Here is a 27,348-nt window from a genome sequence, read left to right as displayed (position 1 = left end):
AGCAGATCAGCAACCAACAAGCTAGCTAGCGCGACCGAGCAAGCGAAACTGAGATCAAGATCGAATTGATTGATCTTGTTGGTTCTACTTCTCGGTAGCAAATCAAGATGGCGTCTCCTTCTCCCGCGCCAGCGACGCTGCTGGCCGTGTGCGCCTTGCTCGCCGCCATGGCGCTCTTCCAGGGCGCGCGGGCGCAGCAGCTGAGCCCGGCCTACTACGACGAGTCGTGCCCGCACGTCTACGACACGGTGCGGCGCGTCATCCAGGAGGCCCGCACCGCCGACCCGCGCATCCTCGCCAACCTCGTCCGCCTCCAGTTCCACGACTGCTTCGTCAACGTACGTACCGTCTACCTCCACCGTGCGTGCATGCGCCGCCGCTGCTAGTATATGATTTGAGCTGAAGCTAACGTGCGTGTTCGCGTGCAGGGCTGCGACGGGTCGCTGCTGCTGGACGACGGCCCGGCGATAAGCAGCGAGAAGAACGCCGCCCCGAACAACAACTCGGCGCGCGGGTTCCCGGTGGTGGACGACATCAAGGCCGCCCTGGAGAGCGCGTGCCCCGGCGTCGTCTCCTGCGCCGACATCGTCGCGCTCGCCGCCGAGGTCTCCGTCGAGCTGGCGGGAGGGCCCTACTGGAGGGTGCTGCTGGGCCGGAGGGACGGCACGACGGCCAACTTCGACGCCGCTGACAACCTCCCCAGCCCCACGGACGCCCTGAACGTCCTTAGGCAGAAGTTCGCCGACGTCGGGCTCGACGACACCGATTTCGTCGCCCTCCAAGGTACTACGACGTACTCCATTACTGATCCACCATCAGCTCCTCAGATCAGATATCGGTCTCTATATGTTAGTACACGACTGGAGCGGTACAAATGACACGTACGTCTCGCTTCATCTTCCAGGAGCACACACGATCGGCCGGGCGCAGTGCAGGTTCTTCCAGGACAGGCTCGACAACTTCGCCGGCACCGGGCAGCCGGACCCGACGCTGGACGGGGCGTACCTATCCGCCCTGCGACAGAGCTGCCCGGCGACCGGCGCCGACGCGCGCCTCAACAACCTCGACCCGGCCACGCCGGACGCGTTCGACAACAGCTACTACCACAACCTCCTGCGCAACCGCGGCCTGCTCCGGTCCGACCAGGTGATGCTCTCCGCACCGGAAGGAGCCGCGGCCTCCACGGCGCCCATCGTCGAGCGGTTCGCCGCCAGCCAGGCCGACTTCTTCCGGAGCTTCGCCACGACGATGATCAAGATGGGCAACATCGCCCCGCTGACGGGAAGCATGGGGGAGGTCAGGAGGAACTGCAGGGTGGTGAACAGAAGCTGATCGCACCAGTGCTGTTTGTTGTTCAAAGGAGTCATTCATTTGATTTATTATTTTTTCTTTTGAAGGAATTCATTTTTTTCACGGATGGTCGTTGAAGAGTTCATGTAAAAATATATTTGTAATGCGTCTCAAAATGTTCTGAATAAATGTCCCAACTCTGGGAGAATAACTTGCACAAAGACAATAACTGTCTCACAAATTTTCTGAAGTGTAGTCAGTGAAACCCGCTCAAAGACAATAATTAGTCACCTAGGATGTGCATACGAACTACTTGCCAGCAATACGTTATTTTTCCTAGCTAAGCAAGAGAAACTCAAGCTAAGGGTTCCCCTGATGTTGAGCTCATACCCTAGCTAGGCATGCTTCGAGTCTAAATCTTCATGTTTCTAATGGCTGATAACATTTCAGTTGTCACAAAAAAAAACAGGTTAATTAGGTGACAGATGACAACTCTAATAGCTACATAAAGAGCAGAAATTATACCATGCTAGAAATAGTTCAATTGTTGGTCTAGAAAGATTCACGACACACATTTACATGGAGCAAATGTTCCAAAAAGAAAATGCTAAATTCTCCTGAAGAAAAACATTCCAAGCAAAGATGCAAAGTTTAATGTTGATTATTTGGCGGCTGGAACGAATTCTAAAACAGAGTAACAGTACAACATCTGGAATTGTCTCCGCTTCTACAGATTCGGTTACTTAACATGACAACACAATGGCAACATGGAAGTCCATCATGGCTCGCTAGGTGGGGGTGGTGGAGGAGGCAAAAGAAGTGCAAGGCGCTGCTTGTATCTCTCGATCCGGACTTGCCGCTCCTTGCGCAATCTGCCAAACAAAATTATGTTAAAATGAAAGACTAACTCAAAATCCAGCCAAGGTCATATTCGCATGTTCACATTTTTAATGCATGCTTGAGAGCTTGCCAATACAACAAGCTGACAGATCTGAACATGGAAAGGCACACCAAATTATCAAACTGAATGACAACTCGACAAACACGAAAACAATTACATTGGTCATATTTTGGAAATTATTACTGTCTGCACAATATTATTGGCCTAATCTTCTTCTGGTGATTGATTCAACCTCTATTAAAAAGACAGAAGAGGTCTGGGAGAAGTACATACTTGGCACGTATATTTTTTGCACGAGTTACATGCTCCCTCAACAAGTCAGCCGCGGTATATTCACTAGTATCATTCTGCACATAAAACATCAAATATAATGGTATCAGAGTCAAAACACTGCATCTAGTGTTTTTGGTGATAGAAAAATAAGATAAGAGGTAAAATTAACCAAAGCAGGGTGAACATACTGGGTAACAAAAGGTCATAAAACAAAGTCGCATTTTAAAATTGATCCTTCATCCATTTGGTCTCAACAAATGAGAAATAATCTACGGAATTTAACATATTTTGGTAAGGTACAACAGATGTGCCCAATCTTGCCAGCAGGTTAGGTGTGGAATGTTTAGCTATTAATGCAATGCTCACCAACCCAAATTAAACCTTCAACATGAGCAAATGAGACACAAGTTTTCACTTTCCAGAACAGACAAATAATGGACCCATAATAAGGATTAAAAGCAATCACAAGCAACAGTTAGCATATGCAGGATACAAGGCTTCAAACACTTGTATAAACAGAAAAGAAAAGGTAAAGGGTAAGGAATGAATAAAACACTGCTCATCCACATTACATTGGTCAATGCTCTGTCCATCGCGTCTCTGGTGCACAGGGCGTTCCTTTCTTGGGCATATCTCTGCAAATTGTGAGGGGATTAATACTGCCAAATATTTCTGGAAGCCTAAGATACAGATTTCTAAAGTGAATGCCAATCAGTCCATGAAAGGAAGGATATATGAGCACAACAAGCAAGGAAGTGTTCAAGGATCTTTGATATGGAGGAAAAAACAGATTTATACATCTCAATGTAATTTCAGGGCGGATCGTCAGCATTTGATTTGGCAACCCAAAATGAATAGACAACAGACTCCTACAGAGAACCAAAATGAAGCAACTCCTCATGGACTATGCTGATTCCATTGGTCTGAAAATTAATTTTCAGAAATCTTTCCTAGTACCCATCAATACTACTGGAGCTCTGGCTGTTAAATTAGCTCAAATCTTTCAGTGCTCGATCGGTTCGAAGCCATTCACCTATCTGGGACTGCCGATGGGAACTACCAGACCAACGATCACAGATCTTATGCCAGTGGTGGACAGTGTTGAGAGGCGATTGTCTTCATCGCTCAGCATGCTCTCTCATGGCAGCAAACTTCAGCTCCTGAATTCAGTCCTGACCTCTATGATAATCTACCCGATGTGCACCATTAAATTCACTCCAAAGCTGATTGAGCACCTCGACAAGATCCGAAGAAGATGTCTTTGCGTAAGAAAATGGAAAATCATGCAACTCTCTGCGCAAGCGTACGAGGAGGTCCAAGACATGCAACTGTTGACTGCCTCGACGTCACCCGATAACGCAACAAAAGGCAAATGGGCCTGCGCGATGCGCGCGCGCGCGCGCGGGGGGGGGGGGGGGGGGGGGGGGCTTCAAGGACGTCACAGCCGACAAGGCGTTCGTGTGGATCTGGAAGTCGGCCTGTATAATGAAGCTCAAGGTGTTTGCATGGCTGATCCTAGCTGACAGAATCAATACGAAAAACATGCTGAGCCATAGGCACTTCAATGTGGACGACAACGTGGACTGTGTCCTATGTGACTCGGGGTCTGAAGAAATGGTGGAGCACTTATTTTTCACGTGCTCATTCAGCAAGAAGTGTTGGGAAGACCTGCAAATGACCTGGCTCTCAGATGGCAACAGATTAAATTTGATTCACTCCGCTAGGGATGGATGGTCGAGACCAATGTTCATGGAGGTTTTCACGGCAGTCGCGTGGGGTATATGGAAAGAGAGCAACGGCAAAAATTTCCAACGAATCCCCCCCCCCCCCAACTCATAGATCCTGGATCAACAGATTCAAGCTAGACTTTGCCCTCTTAGCCCATAGAGCTAAGTCTAGACTTGGGCCTTTTATTGATTCTTTGATTAGCACCCTTGTGTAGGCGGCATCTCCCCCTTCACTGTTTTCCCTCTTTTAGCCCCCCTTCCCCTACCATCCAACCAATGTCTCTCTCACTCCCTTCTCCGGGATGGAAGATGTAGTGGCTTGTTTGACATGTAATACAAAAATTTAAATACAAGACAGTAGGAGCCTCTCCTACTGTCCTTTACCGCTCAAGAAAACAGGAACGAATGAAACAAGCCAAAACTGAAACTCCCGATCTAATCTATTCGAGTCCCAAACAAGAAAGTGAAAGGGAACTCTGTACTTGGGTACAGGAAAATGGTTCAAAACATGAATAAATGAAGCTATAGCTCCATCAATCCTCTTTTTGACAGAACACAGAACTTGTATTAGAGTGTGAAACAAACTACGCCAATTGACCTACTATTCAATGGTATTGACAACGAATTAGCAAATACCCACCCCTCACTTTAAAGGAATGTTTCAGAAAACAGATATTGCTACTGATGGAAGCTTATTAACTTTAGTGTTCAAAAGCCTAAAATTGGCTATAGGATTGGGAAAATATAGATGTCATTTACAATCCAGAATTGCCAGGAAAATATTATAACTAAGAGGTATCTCGAATCAACATACCAATGTTGTAAAGATGATTTTTACAAGATACCTGCTCTTCTTCTGAAACTTGATTTTCAACATCATGGTCCTTTTCTGACATCCTAGAATCTACAACTGAAGCAGGCAAAGGTCTTGGAAGAAGTGGTGCAACGTTTCCAACAAAGCTTGGCTGAAAACAAAAATGACACAAGTGATAAGAAATTTGAATAAGAAAATACAAATATATAACCTCTGAAAATAATATGAGGCAAACCCCAAAACACACAACAATAAATCCAGTCACACTATAGTAGGACACAGATATCTATGGATGATCTTTGTGGACAGAAAGTGAAGGTCCTGTTTAACTCAAATCATGTTTTGGAGTACAGAATACATAGATGCAATTAAAGCAAATAAGAGTGAGCATTACCAGGATTAACGAATAATAATTTCAAGAAAATATATGTGTCCTGGAATAAAAATTCTTAGATTTACTTTGACCAATACCCATAGGCCAAATTTCCTAACACAAAATTATCTAACTAATAACATGTTTTCTTTCTCAGCGAGCATATAGAATATTTATCTAAGGAACATCCATAGATTTAATCAAGGAGTCAAAGACAAAATTTTGAAGTGCAAAAACCACCAGAGAGACATCTGAAGTGCGTTTCAAAAGGAGCTGATGCAGAGAATGCCAGAGTACAGAAAATGTTCAACAAGCAGGAAAGGTGAAAGAATGGAAGTATGCCAACCTGAATTTCATGTGGAACACCATTGCGTAGCCAAGATCGACAAAGAGCATACAAGGATCCTGACTCACTGTCTAACACGTTAACCTTTGGAACAAAAAAAAAGATCAGAAGAAATGTCAGTTCTAGTATGATATCGAACTCGCCTGTCTAGATGACAAACAAGGAATTGAGAAATTTGATCAACATATATTTGTCCTTCCTGAGCCGAAGGTCTACTTTGTTACGACTCAGGTACTAAGCTCAGCCCTTAAATGGAAGTATCTGATTAGTACCCAACCATATAATCTCAGCCTCATAACCCCTTTATAATTGCTTAAAGTGGAATATTTTTATATCATTTTTCATCTCGATGGTAAAAAGACTACTCTCCATGAGGTCATATTACCATAGGAACTAAAATAGCATCTCAATAGTCAGTACAAAGTACGAACTCATGTCATGCACACATCTGATGAGCGTCAGAAATTTAAAGGCAACTAAAGATCCATTTGCATTTGCGGTAGTAACTGGACATGTTAAAACTAGTCAAATAGTATAACCATTCTACTCTTACTAGACCATTAACCATAGTACAAATGAGCACAGATATTGCATATGTCAACTCCAATCAGTACAAAATACAAATTCCACCCACCCATACATCTTCTGTGCATCACAAATATACAGGTAACTGGAGATCCATTTGCATAATTGCATTTGCAACAGTAACTGGACATGTAAACTAGTAAAAAAGTAGAATCGTTCTCCTTTTACTAGAGTGTTAACCATAGTACAAGATATCACATCTCTCAACTCTATGTGTAAAGAGGAAGTTTTAATAAAGATGGACTTACTTTGCGGTCATTGATCACCACAGTTGAAGCGTTTTCTTTGGTACTTTCTCTACAATGAATCCAAGTATTACAAAATTTCACTTCAAATTTTCAGTCCGAGAGACAAACTATAAGCTTGCAGTTTCGTTATTTACCTTTCCTTTGTGGTGACATGCTCCTGAGGAAATGGAGTAAAAGCTGGAGATGGGGTAACAGCTGGAGATGGAGTAACAACTAGAGATGGAGTAACAGCTGGAGATGGAGTAACAGCCAGAGATGGAGTAACAGCTGGAACAGCATTAACCTACATTACCCCAAAACACAAATGTTACAAGAGAACCTCACAAATCTTGACAGCATAATTTACAGGTAAGGAATATCCTAATCAGCACAATGCCTGAAAGGCCATAAATCAGAACACGAAACAGCATTGTGTAAAATCAAATAACATGTGCCCTGACAACAAGATACACCATGATTTTCTTTCTCCAATGATTTCACGGTCTATAAATCACCATCGCCTGCCCATTCACAAGGTGGCCCTATCTCAACAACAATACTTCATCAGATTGCCAAAATGAGTGCAATAAACCTCAATCTGCACATGAAACCCTAGCAACATTACCGATTAGGGATTCAGTCGGCGAGATCCAAAAGCCTTGGGGTGAGAATTAAGGGAAGGGTCGAGGTTTAGTATAATTCCCTTCCAGTCGAAGCCCGCAAACTAAAAAATAGCCATTCACCTTGAGCTGAGGATGCGGGGCTATTGGAACCCCTCGGGGAGGGTGCTCTGGACGTGGCGTCACGCCCGCCACCACCGCCCGCGGCACGGCGGCGTAGGAGCGCGGCTGCGCTGGCGCCTGGGGCTGCTGAGACGGCGCTGTGACGGGGACAGCGACGGCGTGGGCGCGCGGGTACGCGACGCCGATGGGGGGAGCGCGGCGATGGTTCGCCGCCACGGCCGCCGCGGCGGCGGCGGCGGCGGGGATGGAGGATGATGTGGCGACGGGGTAGAGGATGCCGTGCGCGGGGGAGGCGTGGCTAGGGTTAGGGTTCAATGGGCGGCCGGTGAAGAGCGGCGGCGGCGGCGGGGTCGAGTTGGCGGCGCGCTGCGGCGCGGTGGAGGTGGCGAGGAAGGCGCGCGGCAGGGGCTGCGGGGCGGTGGCCGGAGGAGGAGGGGGCGTGGCGGTAGGCGGGGGCGCAGTGGTGCTGGTTGGTGGCCGCTGTGGTGGTGGGGACGACATGGCGCTGACTCGCGAGGATCGAGAGACAGGGGTTTGGTGGGGTCTCCGCTTTGAAAAATGGCTTTGAAAACTGGCACGCGCCTCTCGGCTGGGGTTTTTATTTCGAAATTTTTGGGCTGGGCGGGGGCGGGCCGCTTTGCGGCGCTCCTCCCCTCCTGGCTGGCCCCGTCGCAATCTCGAGTAGGCGGCGCGGCCGAATGTTTTTTTTTAACACAGTACAACAGTACAAACGCAAGTGCTCATATACACGCGCATACACTCATCCCTATAAACACACACGCACACCCTATCCCTATGAGCATCTCCGAAAGACTGAGCCGTCATATCATCTTGAAATTTACAAAGTCACCGTAGGCACCTCGTCGTCGACGGGAACGTCTGCTTCCACTGAATGCGCATCGTCGGAAATCCTAAAATAACTCCAGGAATAATTGCGAGCACCTGAACTTGAACCCTGATGGACTGGGGATACCACAATCCCTCTAACCATCCAACCACATGTTGGTTCGCGGCCAAATGTTCTGTAGCCTGGACAGATAGAAGCTTCTCTATTTAAAAAGAAAAAAGAAAAAACAACTTCTCTTCGGAAAAATAAAAAGGAAATTTTTTTAGAATAAAAATGAAAAGGAATTGCTTTGGTTGGATGGTTAGATGGACAGTGGTATCTCAGCCCACCAGGGTTCAAATTATAGTACTCGCAATTATCTTGAATTTATTTCAGAATTTTGGCGATGCGCGTTCAGTGGAAGGAGACGTTCTCGTCGACTACGAGGCGCCTATGGTGACTTCGTAAAATCTCAAGATGATTCGCCGGCTCAGCCACTCGGAGGTGCTCATATGGGTAAGATGTGCATATGTACGTTTATAGGGGTGAGTGTATGCGTGTATATATGAGCGTTTGCGTCTGTACTATGTCAAAAAAAAGAATTGGTTGGTCCATTTGTGAAGCACGCACGTTCTATCAGCGTCAAGAAACAGTACAAACTGACTGGTGACATGTTACCAAGAGCGTAAAATAAAAAGGAATTGGTTGGTCAATTTGTGAAGCCCCGAATGCTTTATTTTGAGTCAATATATCCCATCCTTTGTCAAAAAACAAAAGCGTTCGGAAGTTAATCTAGTCTAAATATTCACCGGAGTCCATCCTCCAACTCCTTGTTGTTTCCCTTCGTGTCCATGTTCGACAACCATGAGCCATAGGAAGTAAAGTTGCAGTTTCTGGCGAGGAGGAGTGAAACATGGGACACGGACTTGCCCACATGAGACACGAGGCAACGCCGTCTCCCGTGTTCTACCTTCCTCATCAGAGTCTGCGGCCTGGGCATCGCCGTTGGAGGTGAGGTCAATAATGGACGTGAATAGGCCGGCCTCATGGTCGTAGCGGTGCCAATGACACACAACTGTTGGCGTTCCCATTGCAAACCGCATGAGCTTTTGATGCCACCGTGCGACCATTGCATGTGGCCCGGTCGAGCGCCCGATGCTCCTCGACGAAGTTTGGGTTCACCGCGGCCATGGCTGCCACGGCCTTCTCGCTCGCGAACTCACCGTAGATTTGGCCCCCACCAGCCGGTGATGCGCGGGGAGGGAGAGGTTGTAGTGTTGCTCCTCCTGTGCTAGTTGGAACGCCGACACACGGCGTCGGCTGCACCTCCGCCATGATGGCGGCTAAGTGTGCCTACTACTCATTCATGGTGAGGTTAACATGGATCAACGCGGGTAGGGGTGCCCGCTCATCGTCGCCCACCTCTGACGAGGTCGCTGGCATGCCTGCTTGTATCCACCATGCATGACGGCCCTGCTAGCCAGCCGCAAGGGCAGCCACCTCGTGCTTCTCCTCATCACTCTAGAGAGCTCGCGATCATGGTGGAGGTGGTGCACGGAGGAGGATTGGAAGCAGACGTAGTGTGGTGCGAATGGCATCGGGCGAGGCCATGTTTAAATAGCGAGTACCGGCAAGGCCAAGCGGTGGATTGCGTCAATGCGGGCGTTGGCGTGGGTTTCTCAACCATCGTGCATATTTACTGTTGGTTGGCTGGCGGACGGGCAACCAGTTTGAATCTGGTACATAGTCGTCCCTCCAGTAACGTCGCTCCGACATTGAACAGGCTCGGAGACTGGAATGCGGCGCATGCGGCGCTCTCTGACGGTGTGCCTTCAATGTCGGCTCCAGTGAGAGGTCGTGTCCGCTCTGGGCCAACATGGGGACGCTCACCAGCATGAATGTGGACAACCGCTTCATGTGGGAGGGGGCGTGAGATAGGATTTGAGTGGGTCTCGGGTGGCGAGCGTGTAGGTGGCAGTGGTCCGAACATACGCAAAGCCCCTGGTTTGTGTCCAATTTGTGGGATTTCTGACTGGTCCGTAGACCGATGGGATACCATGTTGGATGGTAAACTATGCCCAGGCAGCTACGTCCAGACATATGTGGGCGTTTTGAGGGTTCGCGTTGAAGGTGCCCTTACGGTAGACTCTTTTGGAATAATTACACAATGGCGTGACAGGCATTGCAAACTTATGTCACACATGCACCTTATGTGGTGATAAATATATAGGTAACTAAAGATCTAATTGCATTTGAGCAGTAACTAGCCAAATAAACTAGTCAAAAGTAGAATTATTTTCGTCTTACTAGAAAATTAGCCATACGATACTTCACTTTCTCAACTCTATGTCTAAAGAGGGGTTTTAGTGCACTTACATTGAGGTCATTGATCACCACAGTTGTAGCATCTTCTTTATTACTTTCTCTGCAATGAGTTCAAGATTATAAATTTGTGCTCGCAAATTTTCATCATGGGAGACAGATTATACACTTGTAGTTATGTTCTTTACCTTTCCTTTGTGTTGGCATGCTCTAGAGGAGATGGAGTAACAGCTAGATATGGAGTAATAGTTGGAGTTGGAGTAACCTAAATTATCCACACACAAAAACCTTATAAGAGAACCTCACAAGTCATATACAACAAAATTTATGGCTCAGGAAAATCCTAGTCGACACACTACCGAAAATGGTATAAATCAGAATATAGATCAAGCGAGTTCGACAACTCCCAAGAAATACTCGCACGATCAACATCGCCTTGTCGTGCCAACAAGAAAAATGATCATCACTGAGAAAGAGGCCAAGTCTGCTACGAGAGAGGTGCAAAACAGGATCCCCCGATTGGCGAGGAAGTATACTCTCCGCTAGAAACTCGTTATTTGCAACGCTAGACACGTCACCGACCAATATCTGTGGGAGCACTTTCATGCATACTATGTGAGGCAAATCGGTTGTATGCCAACAATTGACAATACACTTTACCTATGATCTTATGATGTACCTATGAATATCTTGGAATGACTGCACAATGGTGTTCCATGTATTCCAAACCCATGTCACCCACAAATATTACGTGCATGACAATATACAGGTAATTCAGATCATGCGGCATTTGAAAACACTAGCTGGACATGTAAACTAGTAAAAAATTATAATTATTTTCCTATTACCAGACTATTAACCATAGTACGAGATATTGCACCTCTCAACTATATGTCTACAGAGGGGTTTTAATGCACTTACATTGCGATCGTTAATCACAAAAGTTGTAGCATCTTCTTTAATACTTTCTCTGCAATGAATTCAAGATTATAAATTTTCACGGAAGACATACTATACACTTGTAGTTTTGTTCTTTACCTTTCCTTTCTGTTGGCATGATCTTGAGGATATGGAGTAACGAATACATATGAAGTAATAGTTGGAACTAGAGTAACCTAAATTACCCGAAAAAAATAATGTTAAAAAAGAGCCTCACAGGTCTTATACAGTAGAATTTATGGCTAAGGAATATCCTAATCAACATAGTGCCTAAAATGGCATAAAATCAGAATATAGATCAAGCAAGTTAGACTACTCCCAAGAAACACTCGCCCGCTCTTCATCGCATTGTCGTGCCAAAAAGAAAAATGGTTGCCATTGAGAAAGGGGACAAGTCTACTATGAGATACGAGCAAACCAGGATGCCCTCATTGGTTAGGAAGTATAATTTCGGCTAGAAGCTCGTCATCTGCAACACTAGACACATCACCGACCAATATCTTTGGGAGCACTTTCATCCATACGACGCGAGGCAAATCGGGTGCATGCCAACAATTGAAAATATACTTTACATATGATTTTATTGTGTACATATGACTCTTTTGGAATGATTTCACAGTGGCCCTCCATGTATTTCAAACCCATGTCAACCACACATCTTACGTGCATAGGTAACTCCAGATTCTGTCGCATTTGAAACAGTAATTGGACATGTAAACTAGTGAAAAAGTAGCATTCCTTTCCTCTTACTCGACCATTAACCATAGTACGAGATATTGAACCTCTCAATTATATGCCTGGAGAAAGGTTTTAATGCACTTACATTGCAGTCATTAGTCACCATAGCTGTACCATCTCCTTTAGTACTTTTTCTGCAATGAATTCAGGATTACAAATTTTCACTTGTAATTTGTCATTAGGGAAGACAGATTATACACTTTTAGTTTGATTGTTCTTTACCTTTCCTTTGTGTTAGCATGCTGTTGAGGAGATGGAGTAACAGCTACATATGGAGTAACACTTGGAACCGGAGTAACCTAAATTACCAAAAAATATGTTACAAGAGAACCTCACAAGTCTTATATGGCAAAATGTATGGCTAAGGAATATCCTAATCGACACAGTACCTAAAATGGTATAAGACATAATAAAAAGCAAGTGAGTTTGACTATTCCCAACAAACACTCGCCCCACTAGTCATGCATTGTCGTGCCAAAAAGTAAATGATCGCCATTGAGAAAACGACCAAGTCTACTATGAGAGAGGGGCAAACCAGGATGCCCCCCATTGACGAGGAAGTCGACTATCTGCTAGCAGCTCGTAATTTTCAACGCTAGCTACATACGTTACCAACCAATATCTTCAGAAGCACTTTCATCCATATGACGCGAGGCAGATCAAATGTATGCCAATAATTGACAGTGTATTTGATCTATGATCTTAAGATGTATCTAAGACTCTTGGAATGATTTCAGAATGGCATGTCAGGTATTGCAAACTCATGTCACCCGCACATCCAATGTATGTGATAAATATAAATACATCTGAAGATCCAGTTGCATTTGAAAGCGACTGGACATGTAAAGTAGTCAAAAAGTATAACTATTCTCTCTTACTAGACCATTAATCATAGTTACAAAGATACTGCAACTCTCAACTTTATGTATAAAGAGGAGGTGTTAATAAATGTGCACTTACTTTGCGATCATTGATCGCCATAGTTGTACAATCTTCTTTGGTACCTTCTCTGCAATGAATTCAAGATTACAAGTTTTCACTTGCTAATTTTTGTCATGGAAGATAGATAATACACATGTAGTTTTGTTCTTTACCTTTCCTTTGTGTTTACATGCTCTTGAGGAGATGAAGCAGGAACTGCAGGTGGAGTAACAATTGGAATTGGAGTAACCTAAATTACCCAAAAAACAAACATTATAAGAGAACCACAAAGTCTTGACATCATAATTTACAACTAAGGAATATCCTAATCATCACAATGCCTAAAATAGTATAATTAGAGCACAAATCATCACTATGTAAAATAGGATAACATGTGCTTCGACAACAAGATACTATGATTTTCTTATCCAGTGATGTCACAATCTATAAATCACCAGCGCATGACCATGCACATAAAACACTAGCACGTTACTAACTAGGCATGCAAATAGTGAGATCCGAAAACCTTAGGGCGAGAAACCTAGCTATTCACCTTGAGCAAGGTTGCGGAGCTATGGGAACCCCTCAGGGAGGCTGCTCGGGACACGACATAACGCCCGCCGCCACCACTCGTGGCACGACACTGGGGATGGAAGGTGACGTGGCCTTATCATGCCAAAAAATGTTTGTCATTGAGAAAGAGGCCAAGTATTACGGGAGGGGAGCAGACCGGGATGCTCTCCATTGGTGAGGAAAGTCAGTGCCCCGCTAAAAGCCCATTATTTGCAAGGCCACACACGTCATTGACCAATATCATCAGGACCCCTTTCATCCATACGACGCAAGGCAAATCGGATGTATGCCAACAATTAACAGTACACTTACCTAAGATCTGATGATGTACCTAAGACTCTTTGAAATGATTCCTTAATGGCGTACCAGGCATTGCACCCTTTAAACCGATAAAAATGTTTTCATATACACCAGACAGATCTAGATCTATATCCATACCCCATGTTCAAAGGAGATATGTCAAGGGTAAGGAGGAACATTAATTGGCGCACTCGTCGACACAACTGTTCGATGTGATTCATACGATTTAAAAGTAGCATGAGATTTGAAAGGTATGAGATAAAGAAGATAAACCAACTAAAGCTCACACGATCGAGGAGCAAAATTCCCTAGAACTTTTGGTGTCATGTCTGCATTAGAGACGATGAAAAGGGGTGGGGAGGGGTTGAAGGATTCAAGCAGACCAACCTCTATAGGTGTTTCCTTCTTTGCTCGCCTTTTCTGTTGCCGTGGTCGTTGACTTCTTGGTACCCACTCATCACCGCTACTATTGGAGTTATCGCCGCGACCAGATCCGCTCGACGACATTAGAACCAAGTTGCTTACCATGTTGAGATTCGTCGGTGCTCGTTTTCTCAACGCTTACTCTTTGCTAGATCTTCGTTGCTTGACCCGGTGGTCGCAACTTGATCCCAGACCCGTCAAGTGGAGCTATTCCTTGGTCGCCCTTCACTGCCATGTTCCTCCCATGTCTTGCCTACCGCCGCCACTTGGTAGAGGGGGGAGGGGGAGGGGATGAGATCTAGGTTGGTTCAAATCAGGGCCAGGTGGTTTATATATAGTAGGGTACGTTACACATCTGAGGGTGTGGGAGATGAGCATATAAACTAAGGTGGACCCACCTGACAGCAGAGACATCAAAAAATTGAATGGCCCTTTGGCATGTTTTTTACTTAGTCCATGTTTGCAATGAAATTAGTTTTAAACCCCTTTCCAATATCAAATCAAAACAAAGAAAACTGAATGAAATATTTTCCAAAAGGCGGTACATAGTTGTTTCCACTCTATTTTGAAATTTTCTAAAGAGCCACACACACACACGCACGCACGCACACACACCACGCCAACAACACGCTATTTCAAGTAAAGGCATCCACATGTTCAAATGTTCACAACTACACAACAACACGATGAGTCAACTAAGACAACTCAACTTACACCCCATCTTTCATGTTTTATAGAGGATTTCCTCATGGAAGAATGCTTGTCTAGACAATGGGCATGCTCAAATAATTTTGATGCATGCCGTATCTTGTGGACCAACCATGTGATGCAATCGGAGCACCCGAGGTCCACATTCTTTGCTATATGTAAAAAAAAACTCTGAAAACATCTGAGTACATGGATATGAGTATATGACTCACATATAATGTGCTAAATATTTATTTTAAATCCGACCACAAACTCAATAAACTAAAGATAAAATCATGTTATGAATACTAGTAAATCTAAATCAGGCTATAAGTTTTTCTAAAACTCCCCGTGTTATAGTTTGAAATCGGGTTCTTGGATGTGACATATACATAATTTCTATGTTATTAGTTATTCATATATATTTTTGGTACCCCTTAGCAATGTATTTGACCTCGAGTACATGGATTACACTTAGGAATTTCTAAGATACATTCTCTAGCCCGGGAGTGGGTGGGCTCAACTAGCTATACACAATAGCAATAGAGGAAAACTAGGCTAAAAGCTACATTCTCATGGTCATGAGTCGTGCGAGATCCTTGGTCATCTCCAGAGTTAGACTTAATAGATGAGATTATGTTACAATTAACATTGAATCAATGACTAAGTATGTTAGAGAGATGTAACCTTTTCTAGAGCAAGGATAATAATAGAGTCAATTGTTTGTTATATCTTCTTGCCACGTCTCATATAGCCAATCTAATACTAGTAGCTTGCATAGTACTCCCTTTGTCCGAAAAAGTTTATCCCAAACTTGTTCTCTTGCCACGTCTCATATAGACAAGTTTTTTCGGACGGAGGGAGTAGTTAGCTATAATTCTATAAATATGCAGTACTTGTTAATACATGACCCATGTTAGTATCTCGGGTGTAAATCACATACAAATTCATAAATTAAAGTATGTTCACAAATAGACTTTTTGAATAAATTAAAGAGGTTCAACAATGTAGTACGTACATGCTTGCATGCATGACACAGAAATTGTACATGGTACAAGCTAAACCACGCTTCCTCACTCGGTCACTCTAGCTTCCATTGACTCTCCTGCAGTTCCTCCGAACCTCCCCCTGCCCGCCCGTCAGCGGCTTGATATTCCCCATGTTGATCATGGCCGCGGCAAAGCTCCTGAAGAAAGCCTTCTCGTCGCTCGCGAACCGGCCGACGATCGCCGCCGTGGTCGCGCCGGGCACCGCGAGCAGCTCCTGGTCGGACTGGAGGAACCCGCGGTTGCCCTGGAGGTTGGTGAAGTAGTTCTTGTCGAAGGCGTCGGGCGTGGTCGTGTCGAGGTCGTTGAGTGCCGACCTGTTCCCGTGCCGCCGCGGGCAGCTCCCGGCGAGCTGCGCCCGGTAGCTCCCGTCCAGCGTCGGGTCTGGCATGCCCGTCTTGCTGAAGTTGTAGAGCCGGTCCGTCACGAACTGGCACTGCGCGCGCCCGAACGTGTGCGCGCCTGCAATCCACGACCCAAACAAGATCCTGGATCAACCACGGGGGGCACGTCGAGTTCGATGGATAGGATGGTGATGAACTGATGATCGAGAAGTTTGGGTGTTCTACGTACCTGAGAGGGCGACGAGGTCGGTGTCGTCGAGGCCGACGGCGGCGAACTTGCGCTGGAGCATGGTGAGGTTGTTGCGGGGGCTGGGAAGGAGGCTGTTGGCGGCGGTGAGGTTGGCCGTGGTGCCGTCGCGGCGGCCGAGCTGGACGCGCCACCGGGGGCCTCCGGACTGCATGCATGCGCATGGGAACAAACGCGCGTGAGCAAGGATGGGGACGTTCGTCGTGCATGTGACCATGCCATGCTTGTTGGATTAAAGAGAGGCACGAAGTGAAGGCTGGTGTGATCGATCGACAGCCGGTGCGATGTGGACTTTGCCATATCCCCACCTCGTACTAGCTAGGTTCCGTCTTTTACGGTTTTTGATTGACATGGAACCACGTGCCAGCCCGCTTTACAACTAGCAACATACGATGCTGTCGATCTCTCCAGTCTACGCAAGCCATCGTTTGCATGCAGCTCAATTATTTTGCACCGACGGTTTCTGAATTATTGCCGCGGGCTCTGGCATATATGAGCTAGGCTATACCTACTGCACCTTTTAGCTAGTACCTTGCCAGCCGCATTGCCACATTGGCAGCGCCTGGTCCGTGAACCACGATGTTGCCATTTTTCAATGATGAAGCTGATGAATGTGAGCAGTGAAAAGAACACATGCATGCACACGTACATCGCCGGCAGATTAGCACATGTATGCACGTACCAGTTCGACGGAGACCTTGGCGGCGATGGTGAGGATGTCGGCGCAGGAGACGACGCCGGGGCAGGCCTTCTCGAGCGCCGCCTTGACGTCGTCCACCACCGTGAACCCGCGCACCGAGTTGTTGTTCGGCTTGGCGTACTTCTCCGACACGATGCTCGTGCTGTTGTCCAGCAGAATCGACCCGTCGCACCCCTGAAAACACACGCGCGCGCAAGACGGACGTGTCAAAAACCTTGGACGAAGCACGTACGACCCAAGCGAACGCCGTAAGGTTTGCATGGAGCACACATGCAGCTGGTTGCTTACCTGGACGAAGCAGTCGTGGAAGTGGAGGCGCGTGAGGCTGGCGTAGATGCGGACGTCGGCCTTGTGCGCCTCCCTCAGCACCCGCCGCACGACCTTGTGGACGCCGGGGCAGGACCCGTCGTAGAACTTGTCGTCCAGCTGGGCCGCGCCGCCGCGGGCGCCGAGGCCGAGCGCGACGGCGACGGCCAGGAGGACGGCGCACGCACCGCCGTAATGGATGCCACGAACCATCTTTGCCTGCCTTGGTACACTCTGTCTGCGAGCACGTCGTTCGTGTTTGCCCTTTGCAGGTGCAGGGGCTCACTGTGTGTGCATGTGCCGACTTAGGTGGTTCACGGCCGGTCTGAGGAGTCCCACGAGCTGAAGAGCACACGGGCTTTATAGCCAGGCCTGGTGGTCACGGACACGGAGAGGCCCTTTGCTTGGATCCGAAGGATGGCTCAATCAATCATTTGCTGTTCATGGTAGTCCGTCAGGGCGTCGTTTTCAGAGGCCAGTTCATGCAGGTGGGGTATGCGTATATGCCAACAAAAGCACTTTGCATGCATGCAGCATGCCCGGTTTACTATCCACGTGCCTGATTTTGTTCTTTGGGTCAGTCAAATTGGTCCCAACCGTTGGATGAAAAAGTAACGGTCAGATCTCCTTCTTCTACTTCCCTCCTGAAGCAAACTGTTCATCATCTTCCTCCCCACCATCTGAACTTGTTCTTTTTTTTTTTGACGCGTCAACGGCGGGCTTACACCGGCCTGAACCTTATATTACGGAAACATAACAAAGTACAGGGGCAGATCTAAACCTGTTCTTCATCTGGCCGCCCTCCACCCCAGGCCGAACCGCCCGCCGCCGACGCCCCCCCTCGCCAGGCTTCTTCCCCCTGGACCCTAAGATAGACAAGGAGCCTTTTTCTTCCCTTGCACCTAAGGTAGACGAGATCCATCCTGCCGCCCGCGTGCGGCTTCGGTGCTCTACAGTTGATGCTTCCTTCTCAACCGAATTGACTGGCCCAAATTGTAAATTCAGGTGACTTACGTCCAGCAAAAACCGACCAACAAACTTGCCGGCCTTTGCACTTTTGAATAATACGGTACCAACAAACCGGGCCCTGGATATAGTTGGTGGTAGGTGAATCTACAGTGCATGTGCGGACAAATAGTGAAAATCCTGGAGAAATGCTACACTTTAGTTGTCGTCGCTAGTACAGCAAAGACAGTACGCAAACAAATAATTCAACGCCTACTCATCATCTCGTACGGCGTTCTTGTCAGTTACTCCTACAAGTTTAGTACTACTCTCTCCACCGGTCGGTAACCACCAAAGTGATGAAGATACTGCCTTTCAATAAACACATTAGCTAAATGTCAGTCGACTGACTTCGGTTTGGGGTCAGTTGATTTTGAGAGTTCATCGGTGGGAAGCCGGATGGAACGAAGGAGAAGGAAAGAGCTCATCGGAGGGTTACCCCAATATCTATCTTCGAGTGGGGGATGTGGTAGAAGAACGGTGGTGGGGGTGGTGGTGGCGCGGTGGTGCAACTTCGCCGAAGAAAATCTCCGTCGGCACCAGGGCTAGAGGGATGGCTGGGGGCGGCGCAAGACTGGATGGCGGTGGTTCCAGAGAGGGCGGGACGGCGAGGCTGCGCGGGACCACCAACGTCCGCGGGTGGTGGTCACAAATGGGTTCGGCCGGCGGCGGCAGGGCGGTTCAGCGTGGAGAAGGGAGAAGGAAGCAGAGTTGTTATTTTGCATCGGGCGGTTGAAAAAATCAACTGACCCCATAAAAATAATTTAGACGACTGGCACGTGGCCACGCCCTACAGTGAACACCGGACAACCTGAACTCTGAAGTACTCTACCTTGGCATCTGCCTGTCAAATTCAGCAGCAAAGATGATAACCGCTGCGCCCACGGTGTTTTGCTCCCCAATCAGAGCGCCAGATCGCATTCGCCACAGTACGGTAACGCCAATCGGTCGATGCCTGCCTACTATTTTAACCACGTTGATGCGATTGGCGCTGTCGCTACCCGCTAGTCACTGCATCATGTCCCACGCTTAACCGAAAAGCTCCGGCCTTACAGGGACGCAGGACCTGAAAGTCCTTGAGATTTAACTGAACTTGCTTGTTCAAGACTTCAAGTGCACATCATTCAGGGAAGTAGGGCACGATGCAGACTTCATGCGGCTAGCTACACATTCCATTATTCATTTTGTGCGCTACTATCACACAGCCCTGATAGGCACTACCACAGTACCACTCACTCACCCGTCAACCGACACACTGTACGAGCCAGCTTATTACTCCTGGCTGGAGAATCCTAGCTAGCTTGAACCCGACGAAACGGTACACAGGACAACCTTCACACGAACGTACACGTACACGTACGCATCCAGACGCACGATATGATGACTGTTGACAACGCGAGATGGGCATGCACCAAGGTCAGGTGCATGCAGCATCTGTCTTCTTCGCCGGCAAGCTAGATGCAGTGGCGCCGGCTCAGTTGGCGGCGCTGCATTTCTTGCGGATCTGGCCGGCGGAGCCGGTGAGGGGGGCGATGTTGCCCATCCTGACCATGGCGTCCCCGAAGTCGCAGAGGAAGCGCTGGCTGTTGTAGCTGTAGGCCTGCACGAGGGCCCTGGTGGCGGCGGCGCCGTCGGGGCTGGAGACGAGGCCCTGGTCCGAGGAGAGGAGGCCCTTCTTGGCCAGCAGGTTCTTGAAGTAGTGGTTGTCGAAGGCGTCCGCGGAGCCGGCGTCCAGCGCGGCCGTCTGGTTGCCATCGCCGCCCCGGCACAGCTGCTGCAGGCTGGACGCCAGCGCCGGGTCCATCGTCGGGTCCACCGAGTTGGCCGCCGAGAAGTTGGCCAGCCGGCCGCTGAAGAGCACGCACCGCGACCGCCCGATCGTGTGGGCTCCTGCGTGCATGCATGGTTGGATTTGCTGGCTTTCGTTGCGTACAACATACAGTAGTGGTGAGTCTAGTACAGTACGTACCTGATAAGATGACCACGTCTGTTGTATTAAGACCGACGTCCTTGAACCTCTGTATGATTACGGTGATGTTGTCGAACGGGCTTGGCAGGTTGTTGTTGGCCAAGGTCTGGTTCGCCACCAGCCCGTCCCTTCTTCCCAGAAGGACATCATAGTCAGGCCCTCCACTCTGAACATGCCAACAAAATTAGTACTACACTCAACAAAGCAGTACTGGTAGTACGGTTCTCAAACAGTTCTTTCGGGTGCACAACTGAATTATTTGGTAGTTAGTTGGTTAGCTATGTTGGAGTGGTGGTGAATTCGGAGGGAGTGAAGGAAGGAAGGAACGTACGAGGAGTACGCCGTATTTAGCGGCGAGCGCGACGACGTCGGCGCAGGAGACGAGCCCCGGGCAGGCCTTCTCGAGGTCGGCCTTGATGGCGTCGATGACCTCGTACCCCCTCACCGAGTTGAGGTTCGGCGCCGCCAGCTTCTCGCTCTCGGCCCCGTCCAGAAGGATCGACCCGTCACACCCCTGCATGCATGCATGTAGACAACAATTAACGATCTTCACTTGAGAGTCTAAGAAAGCATACGTGCCAAGTGTGTGTTACGGAGACGGACGTACGTTGACGAAGCAGTCGTGGAAGTGGAGCCGGAGCAGGGAGGCGCCCATCCGTATCTCGGCCTTCATCGCGGCGGCCACGCGCGCCTGCACGATGCTCTCCAGCTTCGGGCAGCTGTCGTCGTAGAAGTCGTCGCTCAGCTGGCCCCGAGCCGCGCCGCTCAGCCACAGCAGCACCACGGCGGCGACCAGCAAGCGGCTCGCACCATGGTCTCTGAGAGGCTCCATTTCTGATGATATGTCTCTGAAGCACTGTCACCGTATGTGCGTGCCGGTTTGATAGATCACCGGCACTGGATCTATGTATCGAATGTACGTACTGCGTGCCTGTCCGCTCGATCTCTGCCGGCTCATTGCAAGGTTATATAGATAGATAGCTAGCTTAAAGTGATGCGTGATATTACTAGCTAAATGGACTTGTATATTTTTTATTATCAGTATCCTTGACTGTTCGTGGACTAAATGGGCGGCTTGGCTTGGCAACGTGCCAACGTGTCGTCAGCATGCATATGCCGAGGGATCACTGTGATTGTGCGCTTTTTACTGCGCGCATGGCTCAACTAGCTGACTAAACGTGCACTGGCCGCACTTGCCGCTGCTAATTTTCTGTTTATGAAACACAAGTGGTGCGTGCATAATGGAGCACCAGCCAAATTAATTAGGTGCGGCCGCTGTATATATTGCACGTTTCGGCGATGCAAGTCTACAATTAACCTGCGGTGCATGCATCTAGCTAGGTGTGGCAGCCGTACGGTGGAGCGTGACAGAGATGCTGGTATGCATGCGAGCACTGGTGTTGGTGTGTTAGGCAGAGACGTGCACTAGTAAGTGAGTCAATTATGGGGCCTCAGCAAGATTGGCATGAATGGGATCAGATTACGTTTGAGATGAGAGTTGGGGCCTGACCATCCCATTGTTAGAGTCTGAAGCAATATGAAGCCTTTTTAGGGCGTCACGATTTATCCTGATCATCAAATCTTAAGATGGAATGATCCTAGCCGTCGGATCTTCAGCGATGTGACAACCAACGAATAGTGCCTGCTATTCTTCCCCGGTCCACCACCCTCATACACAATGATAGGCGGGGCCCAGGCGAGGTGGGGCTCGGTCGTCAGCGACCGCGGGGTAAGCTGCGCACAGTGCTGGTTCTTGTGCACGATGGGCGTGCCACCGCCTGTGATTTTCGGTGGCCGCCGAGGGAACTTTTGGTATTTCACGTGCTCGCCCTTGCATGGCGCTCGCCTGTGGCTGGCTTTTGGGGGTAAAGGCGAGGAGCCTGATTGGCTGAGCCAGAACCCTAGCCTTCCTCTCTGTTTCGTCGTTCTCCCCTTCCTCTCTTGCATCCCGGCGCCATCGTCTCGCTGCCTATCCCGCCGTCGATCCTCAGGTCTGGTCCACGTCTCCGCCTGTCATCTCTTAGTTAAGACGTGCGTGCCTATCTTCTGATGCGGTGATGTTGTTTGTAGCTTCAACTGACAACTAGGGTTGGATTTCTGTTGTGGACGATGCCTCTTGGTTCCTCACCCGGTTGATTGCGATGGATGAGGTAATTTGTCATGTTGTGCTCTGCTTTACGCTCGATCCATAATCTCATGTTGATTGCTTGAATTTGTTTCCGACCGATGCGCAGGATTGGGGTTAGGGTATGCTGAAATTTGACCCTTGGTCTTGGGTTGTCATGTCATCCTCGTCTTTGGCTTCTAAGGGATTGGATCTGGTGTGGGTGTTTCTTGTTGGGGTGTCTGTCGACGGTCCCGGGGTAGGTACTTTTCAGGATTCCTTTTTTTGTGTCGCTTGTCTGCTTATATGCTCGTCCTGTTGGTTGTATGGTCAATTTGGTTGTTCCATAGGAGTGCTATGTGTGGATATGCTTTGTTGTATGAGTACATGGTCATGGCTTTGATCTGTATTAGTAGATGGACTTCGTACGGAGAGGATATTTTGGTAGGCCTATTGTTTGTTGGTTGTGATGCTTTGTGCCATTGATGGAGGTTGTGAGTCTCTATTTAAGCCTTGGGTCATGAGGATCCAGATATAGGCGGTTCATATGTTAATTGGTTATGATTTACTTGTGTTGATTGGTGGCCTTTGACGGTTCTTTTTATTTGTGTTGTGGTTCAGAGGCTTAATTAAAGCTCATGATTCATCTTAGGCTAATTTTGGCTATGGATTTGAGCTGGTCATGCGTTTAGATATAGTTGTTCGGGCTTAAATATGGAATTTTGCTTTGACTGAAGTCTATTTTCAGTCTGTAGGGTTTGCTTCTTGAAGCTTGTCCCGGCTGTATGCATGAAGAGCCTGACTGATATTTTAGTTTATGTGTCGTGTTCTCGGGTATAGTGAGCATGTCAGTTGATGTTTGAATTCATGTGTGCTGACAGAATAGATAGGATGAACGATTGTCAGGTTCTAATGGTGCAGCGTGCTGAAGACAATCAGGTGAATTATGTGTTCTATTTCTTGGTGTGTTAATTCATGGTTCTGGGGTTTTCTGTTTGTGTGGTCTACTTCTCTTATATGTTTTGTTCCTGTCTGGGTGCTTTGTGTTGGTTTTCTGAACCGAAGGATCTAACATTTGTTCCTGTTTTTTTCTCTTTCTTGTGTGGAGTGGGCTTACTTTTTGATGGGTACTATCTGTGGCAGGATGTTTGTTGTGAGTTGTTCGTATGTGCATCTGTTGGATGCCGTCGCCTCTTGATGTCGTTTGCCATTTCACCTGTACCTGCGAGAGGTTATGGAAGATGGTGATTTGCTCAATGGAGTTGAGATTGAGGTTGATGTTCCTGGGAGTGATGCATTAACAATCAGGAGGTTTTTCTGGTCCCAGGCCAACGTGGGCTTGTCCATTTATGAAAAAGCTGCTTTCAAGGCAATTTGTTTTCTATAGGGGGTGTATGGGTTCGTTGTGTTGGATTACAATTATAGGAGTATGTCTACTTATCGAGAGCTTGCTCGCTCTGCGGTAGTTCTGGCTGCGTCGTTGGTCCAGACCACGCCGCTTGTTGCCCATGCCGATGGGTCTGTCGTTGTGGGTGACGTTCGTGTTGTGGCGCAACAACAGATGCTCCATGCTGCCATTGTTACAGTGGCATGTGCTTTATAGCACCAGTGTAGGGTTTCTTTGGTTTTCTTTTTCCTTTCGATGGTTTGTTTTTTGCTTGTTCCGGGTTTTGCGTATTCGAGTTATGATGTATATGCTGCTATCTGCTACCGAGTGTTGTATGCTACTTCTTGAGCTTGCGTTGGTTTTTTCCTTAAAGAGGAAACGGTGATGCAACAAAGTAGAGATAAGTATTTCCCTCAGTTAGAGAACCAAGGTATCAATCCAGTAGGAGACAACGCACAAATCACCAATACCTGCACAAACAATCAAACAACTTGCACCCAACGCGATAAAGAAGTTGTCAATCCCTTCACGGTCACCTGCAAAAGTGAGATCTGATAGAGATAAATAAAACTAAACAAAAGATAAAGTAAATAATTTTGGGTTTTTTGGTTTATAGATCAGAAAGTAAAATATTGCAAAATAGTAGATCGGAAACTTATATGATGAAAAATAGACCCGGGGCCATAGGTTTCACTAGAGGCTTCTCTCAAGATAGCAAATAATACGGTGGGTGAACAAATTACTGTCGAGCAATTGATAGAAAAGCGCAAAGTTATGGTGATATCTAAGGCAATGATTATGAAATATAGGCATCACGTCTGTGTCAAGTAGACCGACTCCTGCCTACATCTACTACTATTACTCCACACTCGACCGACTCCTTCCTGCATCTAGAGTATTAAGTTCATGAAGAACAGAGTAACACATTAAGTAAGATGACATGATGTAGAGGAATAAACTCAAGCAATATGATGTAAACCCCATATTTTTATCCTCGATAGCAACAATACAATACGTGCCTTGCTGCCCCTACTATCACCGGGAAAGGACACCGCAAGATTGAACCCAAAGCTAAGCACTTCTCCCATTGCAAGAAAAACCAATCTAGTTGACCAAACCAAACCGATAGTTCGAAGAGAATTACAAAGATATCAAATCATGCATAAAAGAATTCAGAGAAGATTCAAATAATATTCATAGATAAGCTGATCATAAACCCACAATTCATCGGATCTTGACAAACACACCGCAAAAGATGATTACATCGGATAGATCTCCAAGAACATCGAGGGGAACATGGTATTAAGAATCAAAGAGAGATAAGAAGCCATCTAGCTACTAGCTATGGGCTCGTACGTCTGTGGTAAACTACTCACACTTCATCGGAAGGGCAATAGAGTTGATGTAGATGCCCTCCGTGATCGAATCCCCCTCCGGCAGGATGCCGGAAAAGGCCCCAAGATGGGATCTCACGGAACAGAAGGTTGTGGCGGTGGAAAAGTGTTTTCGTGGATGCTTCTGGTGGTTTGGGAATATATGTGAATAATAGGAGGAAGATCTAGGTCAGGGGGTCACCGAGGGGTGATAACCCACAAGTATAGGGGATCGCAACAGTTTTTGAGGGTAGAGTATTCAACCCAAATTTATAGATTCGACACATGGGGAGCCAAAGAATATTTGAAGGTATTAGCAGTTGAGTTTTCAATTTAACCACACCTGGAGATTAATTATCTGCAGCAAAGTGATCAGTAGCAAAGTAGTTTTGAAGGAAATATGCCCTAGAGGCAATAATAAAGTTATTATTTATTTCCTTATATCATGATAAATGTTTATTATTCATGCTAGAATTGTATTAACCGGAAACATGATACATGTGTGAATACATAGACAAACAGAGTGTCACTAGTATGCCTCTACTTGACTAGCTCGTTGATCAAAGATGGTTATGTTTCCTAACCATAGACATGCGTTGCCCTAAAACCCTTTCACCTTCTGATGAGGCATCGAACAATTGCCTATTCGTTTGAAAATTCTCATGGTATCTTCTTACTTTGCTCTCGGTATCTTCTTAAGTTTCAATTCGAGAGATACTTATGCTTCTTCCCCTGAGTTAATCGTCTGATGCTCGATCTTGTTAGAATCCGTCCTTATAGAGTTTTCCCTTCTCACCCTTTCTTAAGTACGGTGAAGATCCTGAAGGTAGGGCGGCAACTTCATCATGATGACCTGAAGCAGAGAAATGAGACATCAATGTAATGGATCGACCTCTTTGAGAAGAGCAACTAAGACCGAGAAGATTCGTTAGAATTTCATAATCAAAACTTCCTCCCTTACTCCACCTCCTAAATCTCGGGACGAGATTTCTTGTAGTGGAGGAGAATTGTGACGCCCGGATAATTAAGCTATAGTGAACCCCTGCTAATGATGCCACGTCACCGAGATTACTGTTGTTAACCTCACGATGATTCAAAACCAATTCAAAATTCAAACTTAAAATAAAGTCAAACAATAAAAGTTTTCGAATATCAAAACTAAAAAGTACAAACTAAGACAATTAAATCATAAATAATATTGGTGAAGAAACCACATTTTTATAATGAGTTTAGATGCAAAAATTAATTAAAACAGCAGCAAAAACAATTATTTAAATGCCTTTTATAATTAATAAAATATTAAACTAATTTATTTGTCGACTAACCCTTATGTGGTAGTAGCATATTTAGTTATACTAATTTAGGAGCTATTCCTATATTTTAGAATTAAAATTAATGTAAGAATAAAATTTAAACACTAAAGAATAAATAAAATTAGAAAAAGAAAGGTAAGTAAAAACAAAAAAGTCCCTCCTCCCCCGCTGGGCCTCGGCCCAGCTGGCCATCAGGCCGACCAGGCCGGCCCATCTATCTACCGTCCCCTTCCTCCTGTTCAGAGGGGGGGATCGTGGCAGAGATCCCCCGGCTGTGGCCGAGGCATGTCGCCGTGGCAACCATCCGCCCTCCCCCACGGCGCCTACTTGACGCCCCCGAGCCCCGGACGAACCCTAGCTGCCCCCAGATCTCACTTCCCCTTCCTCCCTCGCTCCTCTGCTCGCGTTCGAGCGTGCCCGTCGGCGTTGTTCGCTGCCACCGCGACCACCGTCGTTCCCATGCTCTTCCGCCTTGTCCCCGAGCTCCGCAACGAAGCACTCGGCCCCTCCATCGAGTCACACGAGCTCGAACGCCCTGCAACACCG

The 27,348-nt window shown here is 47.1% G+C and overlaps 4 protein-coding genes across 5 annotated transcripts; 1 reads left to right on the top strand and 3 right to left on the bottom strand.

The window, feature by feature from the left end:
• Positions 1-1,516, top strand: LOC123098142 (peroxidase A2-like). Its single transcript, XM_044520042.1, has 3 exons — positions 1-338; positions 429-783; positions 905-1,516. The coding sequence occupies exons 1-3, from the start codon at positions 108-110 to the stop codon at positions 1,330-1,332; spliced, it is 1,014 nt and encodes a 337-aa protein (XP_044375977.1). The 5' UTR covers positions 1-107; the 3' UTR covers positions 1,333-1,516.
• A 282-nt stretch (positions 1,517-1,798) lies between these two features.
• On the bottom strand, positions 1,799-14,615 carry LOC123098141 (vegetative cell wall protein gp1). Of its 2 annotated transcripts, XM_044520040.1 has the most exons (16): positions 14,286-14,615; positions 13,199-13,275; positions 13,065-13,113; positions 12,327-12,403; positions 12,190-12,238; positions 11,466-11,542; positions 11,349-11,397; positions 10,616-10,692; positions 10,482-10,530; positions 6,692-6,840; positions 6,558-6,606; positions 5,725-5,808; positions 5,037-5,156; positions 3,037-3,099; positions 2,465-2,538; positions 1,799-2,162 (listed from the first exon to the last, which is right to left on the bottom strand). In XM_044520040.1, the coding sequence occupies exons 1-16, from the start codon at positions 14,424-14,426 to the stop codon at positions 2,069-2,071; spliced, it is 1,278 nt and encodes a 425-aa protein (XP_044375975.1). In that variant the 5' UTR covers positions 14,427-14,615; the 3' UTR covers positions 1,799-2,068. The 2 variants fall into 2 exon arrangements, with proteins under 2 accessions (XP_044375975.1, XP_044375976.1); XM_044520041.1 differs by lacking the exons at positions 10,482-10,530; positions 10,616-10,692; positions 11,349-11,397; ... (4 more) ...; positions 13,199-13,275; positions 14,286-14,615 and adding an exon at positions 7,280-7,849.
• Positions 14,616-15,930: 1,315 nt separating this feature from the next.
• LOC123098140 (peroxidase A2) lies at positions 15,931-17,989 on the bottom strand. The gene is made up of 4 exons (XM_044520038.1): positions 17,634-17,989; positions 17,328-17,519; positions 16,628-16,793; positions 15,931-16,516 (listed from the first exon to the last, which is right to left on the bottom strand). Exons 1-4 carry the CDS (start codon positions 17,862-17,864, stop codon positions 16,095-16,097), a joined length of 1,011 nt encoding a protein of 336 aa, XP_044375973.1. The 5' UTR covers positions 17,865-17,989; the 3' UTR covers positions 15,931-16,094.
• Positions 17,990-19,806: 1,817 nt separating this feature from the next.
• LOC123100110 (peroxidase N) lies at positions 19,807-21,551 on the bottom strand. The gene is made up of 4 exons (XM_044522090.1): positions 21,233-21,551; positions 20,957-21,139; positions 20,626-20,791; positions 19,807-20,546 (listed from the first exon to the last, which is right to left on the bottom strand). The coding sequence occupies exons 1-4, from the start codon at positions 21,455-21,457 to the stop codon at positions 20,131-20,133; spliced, it is 990 nt and encodes a 329-aa protein (XP_044378025.1). The 5' UTR covers positions 21,458-21,551; the 3' UTR covers positions 19,807-20,130.
• Positions 21,552-27,348: the final 5,797 nt, after the last annotated feature.

The sequence above is a fragment of the Triticum aestivum genome, chromosome 4D (genome assembly GCF_018294505.1).
Source record: "Triticum aestivum cultivar Chinese Spring chromosome 4D, IWGSC CS RefSeq v2.1, whole genome shotgun sequence".
NCBI lineage: Eukaryota > Viridiplantae > Streptophyta > Magnoliopsida > Poales > Poaceae > Triticum > Triticum aestivum.
The sequence above is the reverse complement of the archived record's forward strand: the minus strand, read 5'-3'. Positions and strand labels throughout refer to the sequence as shown.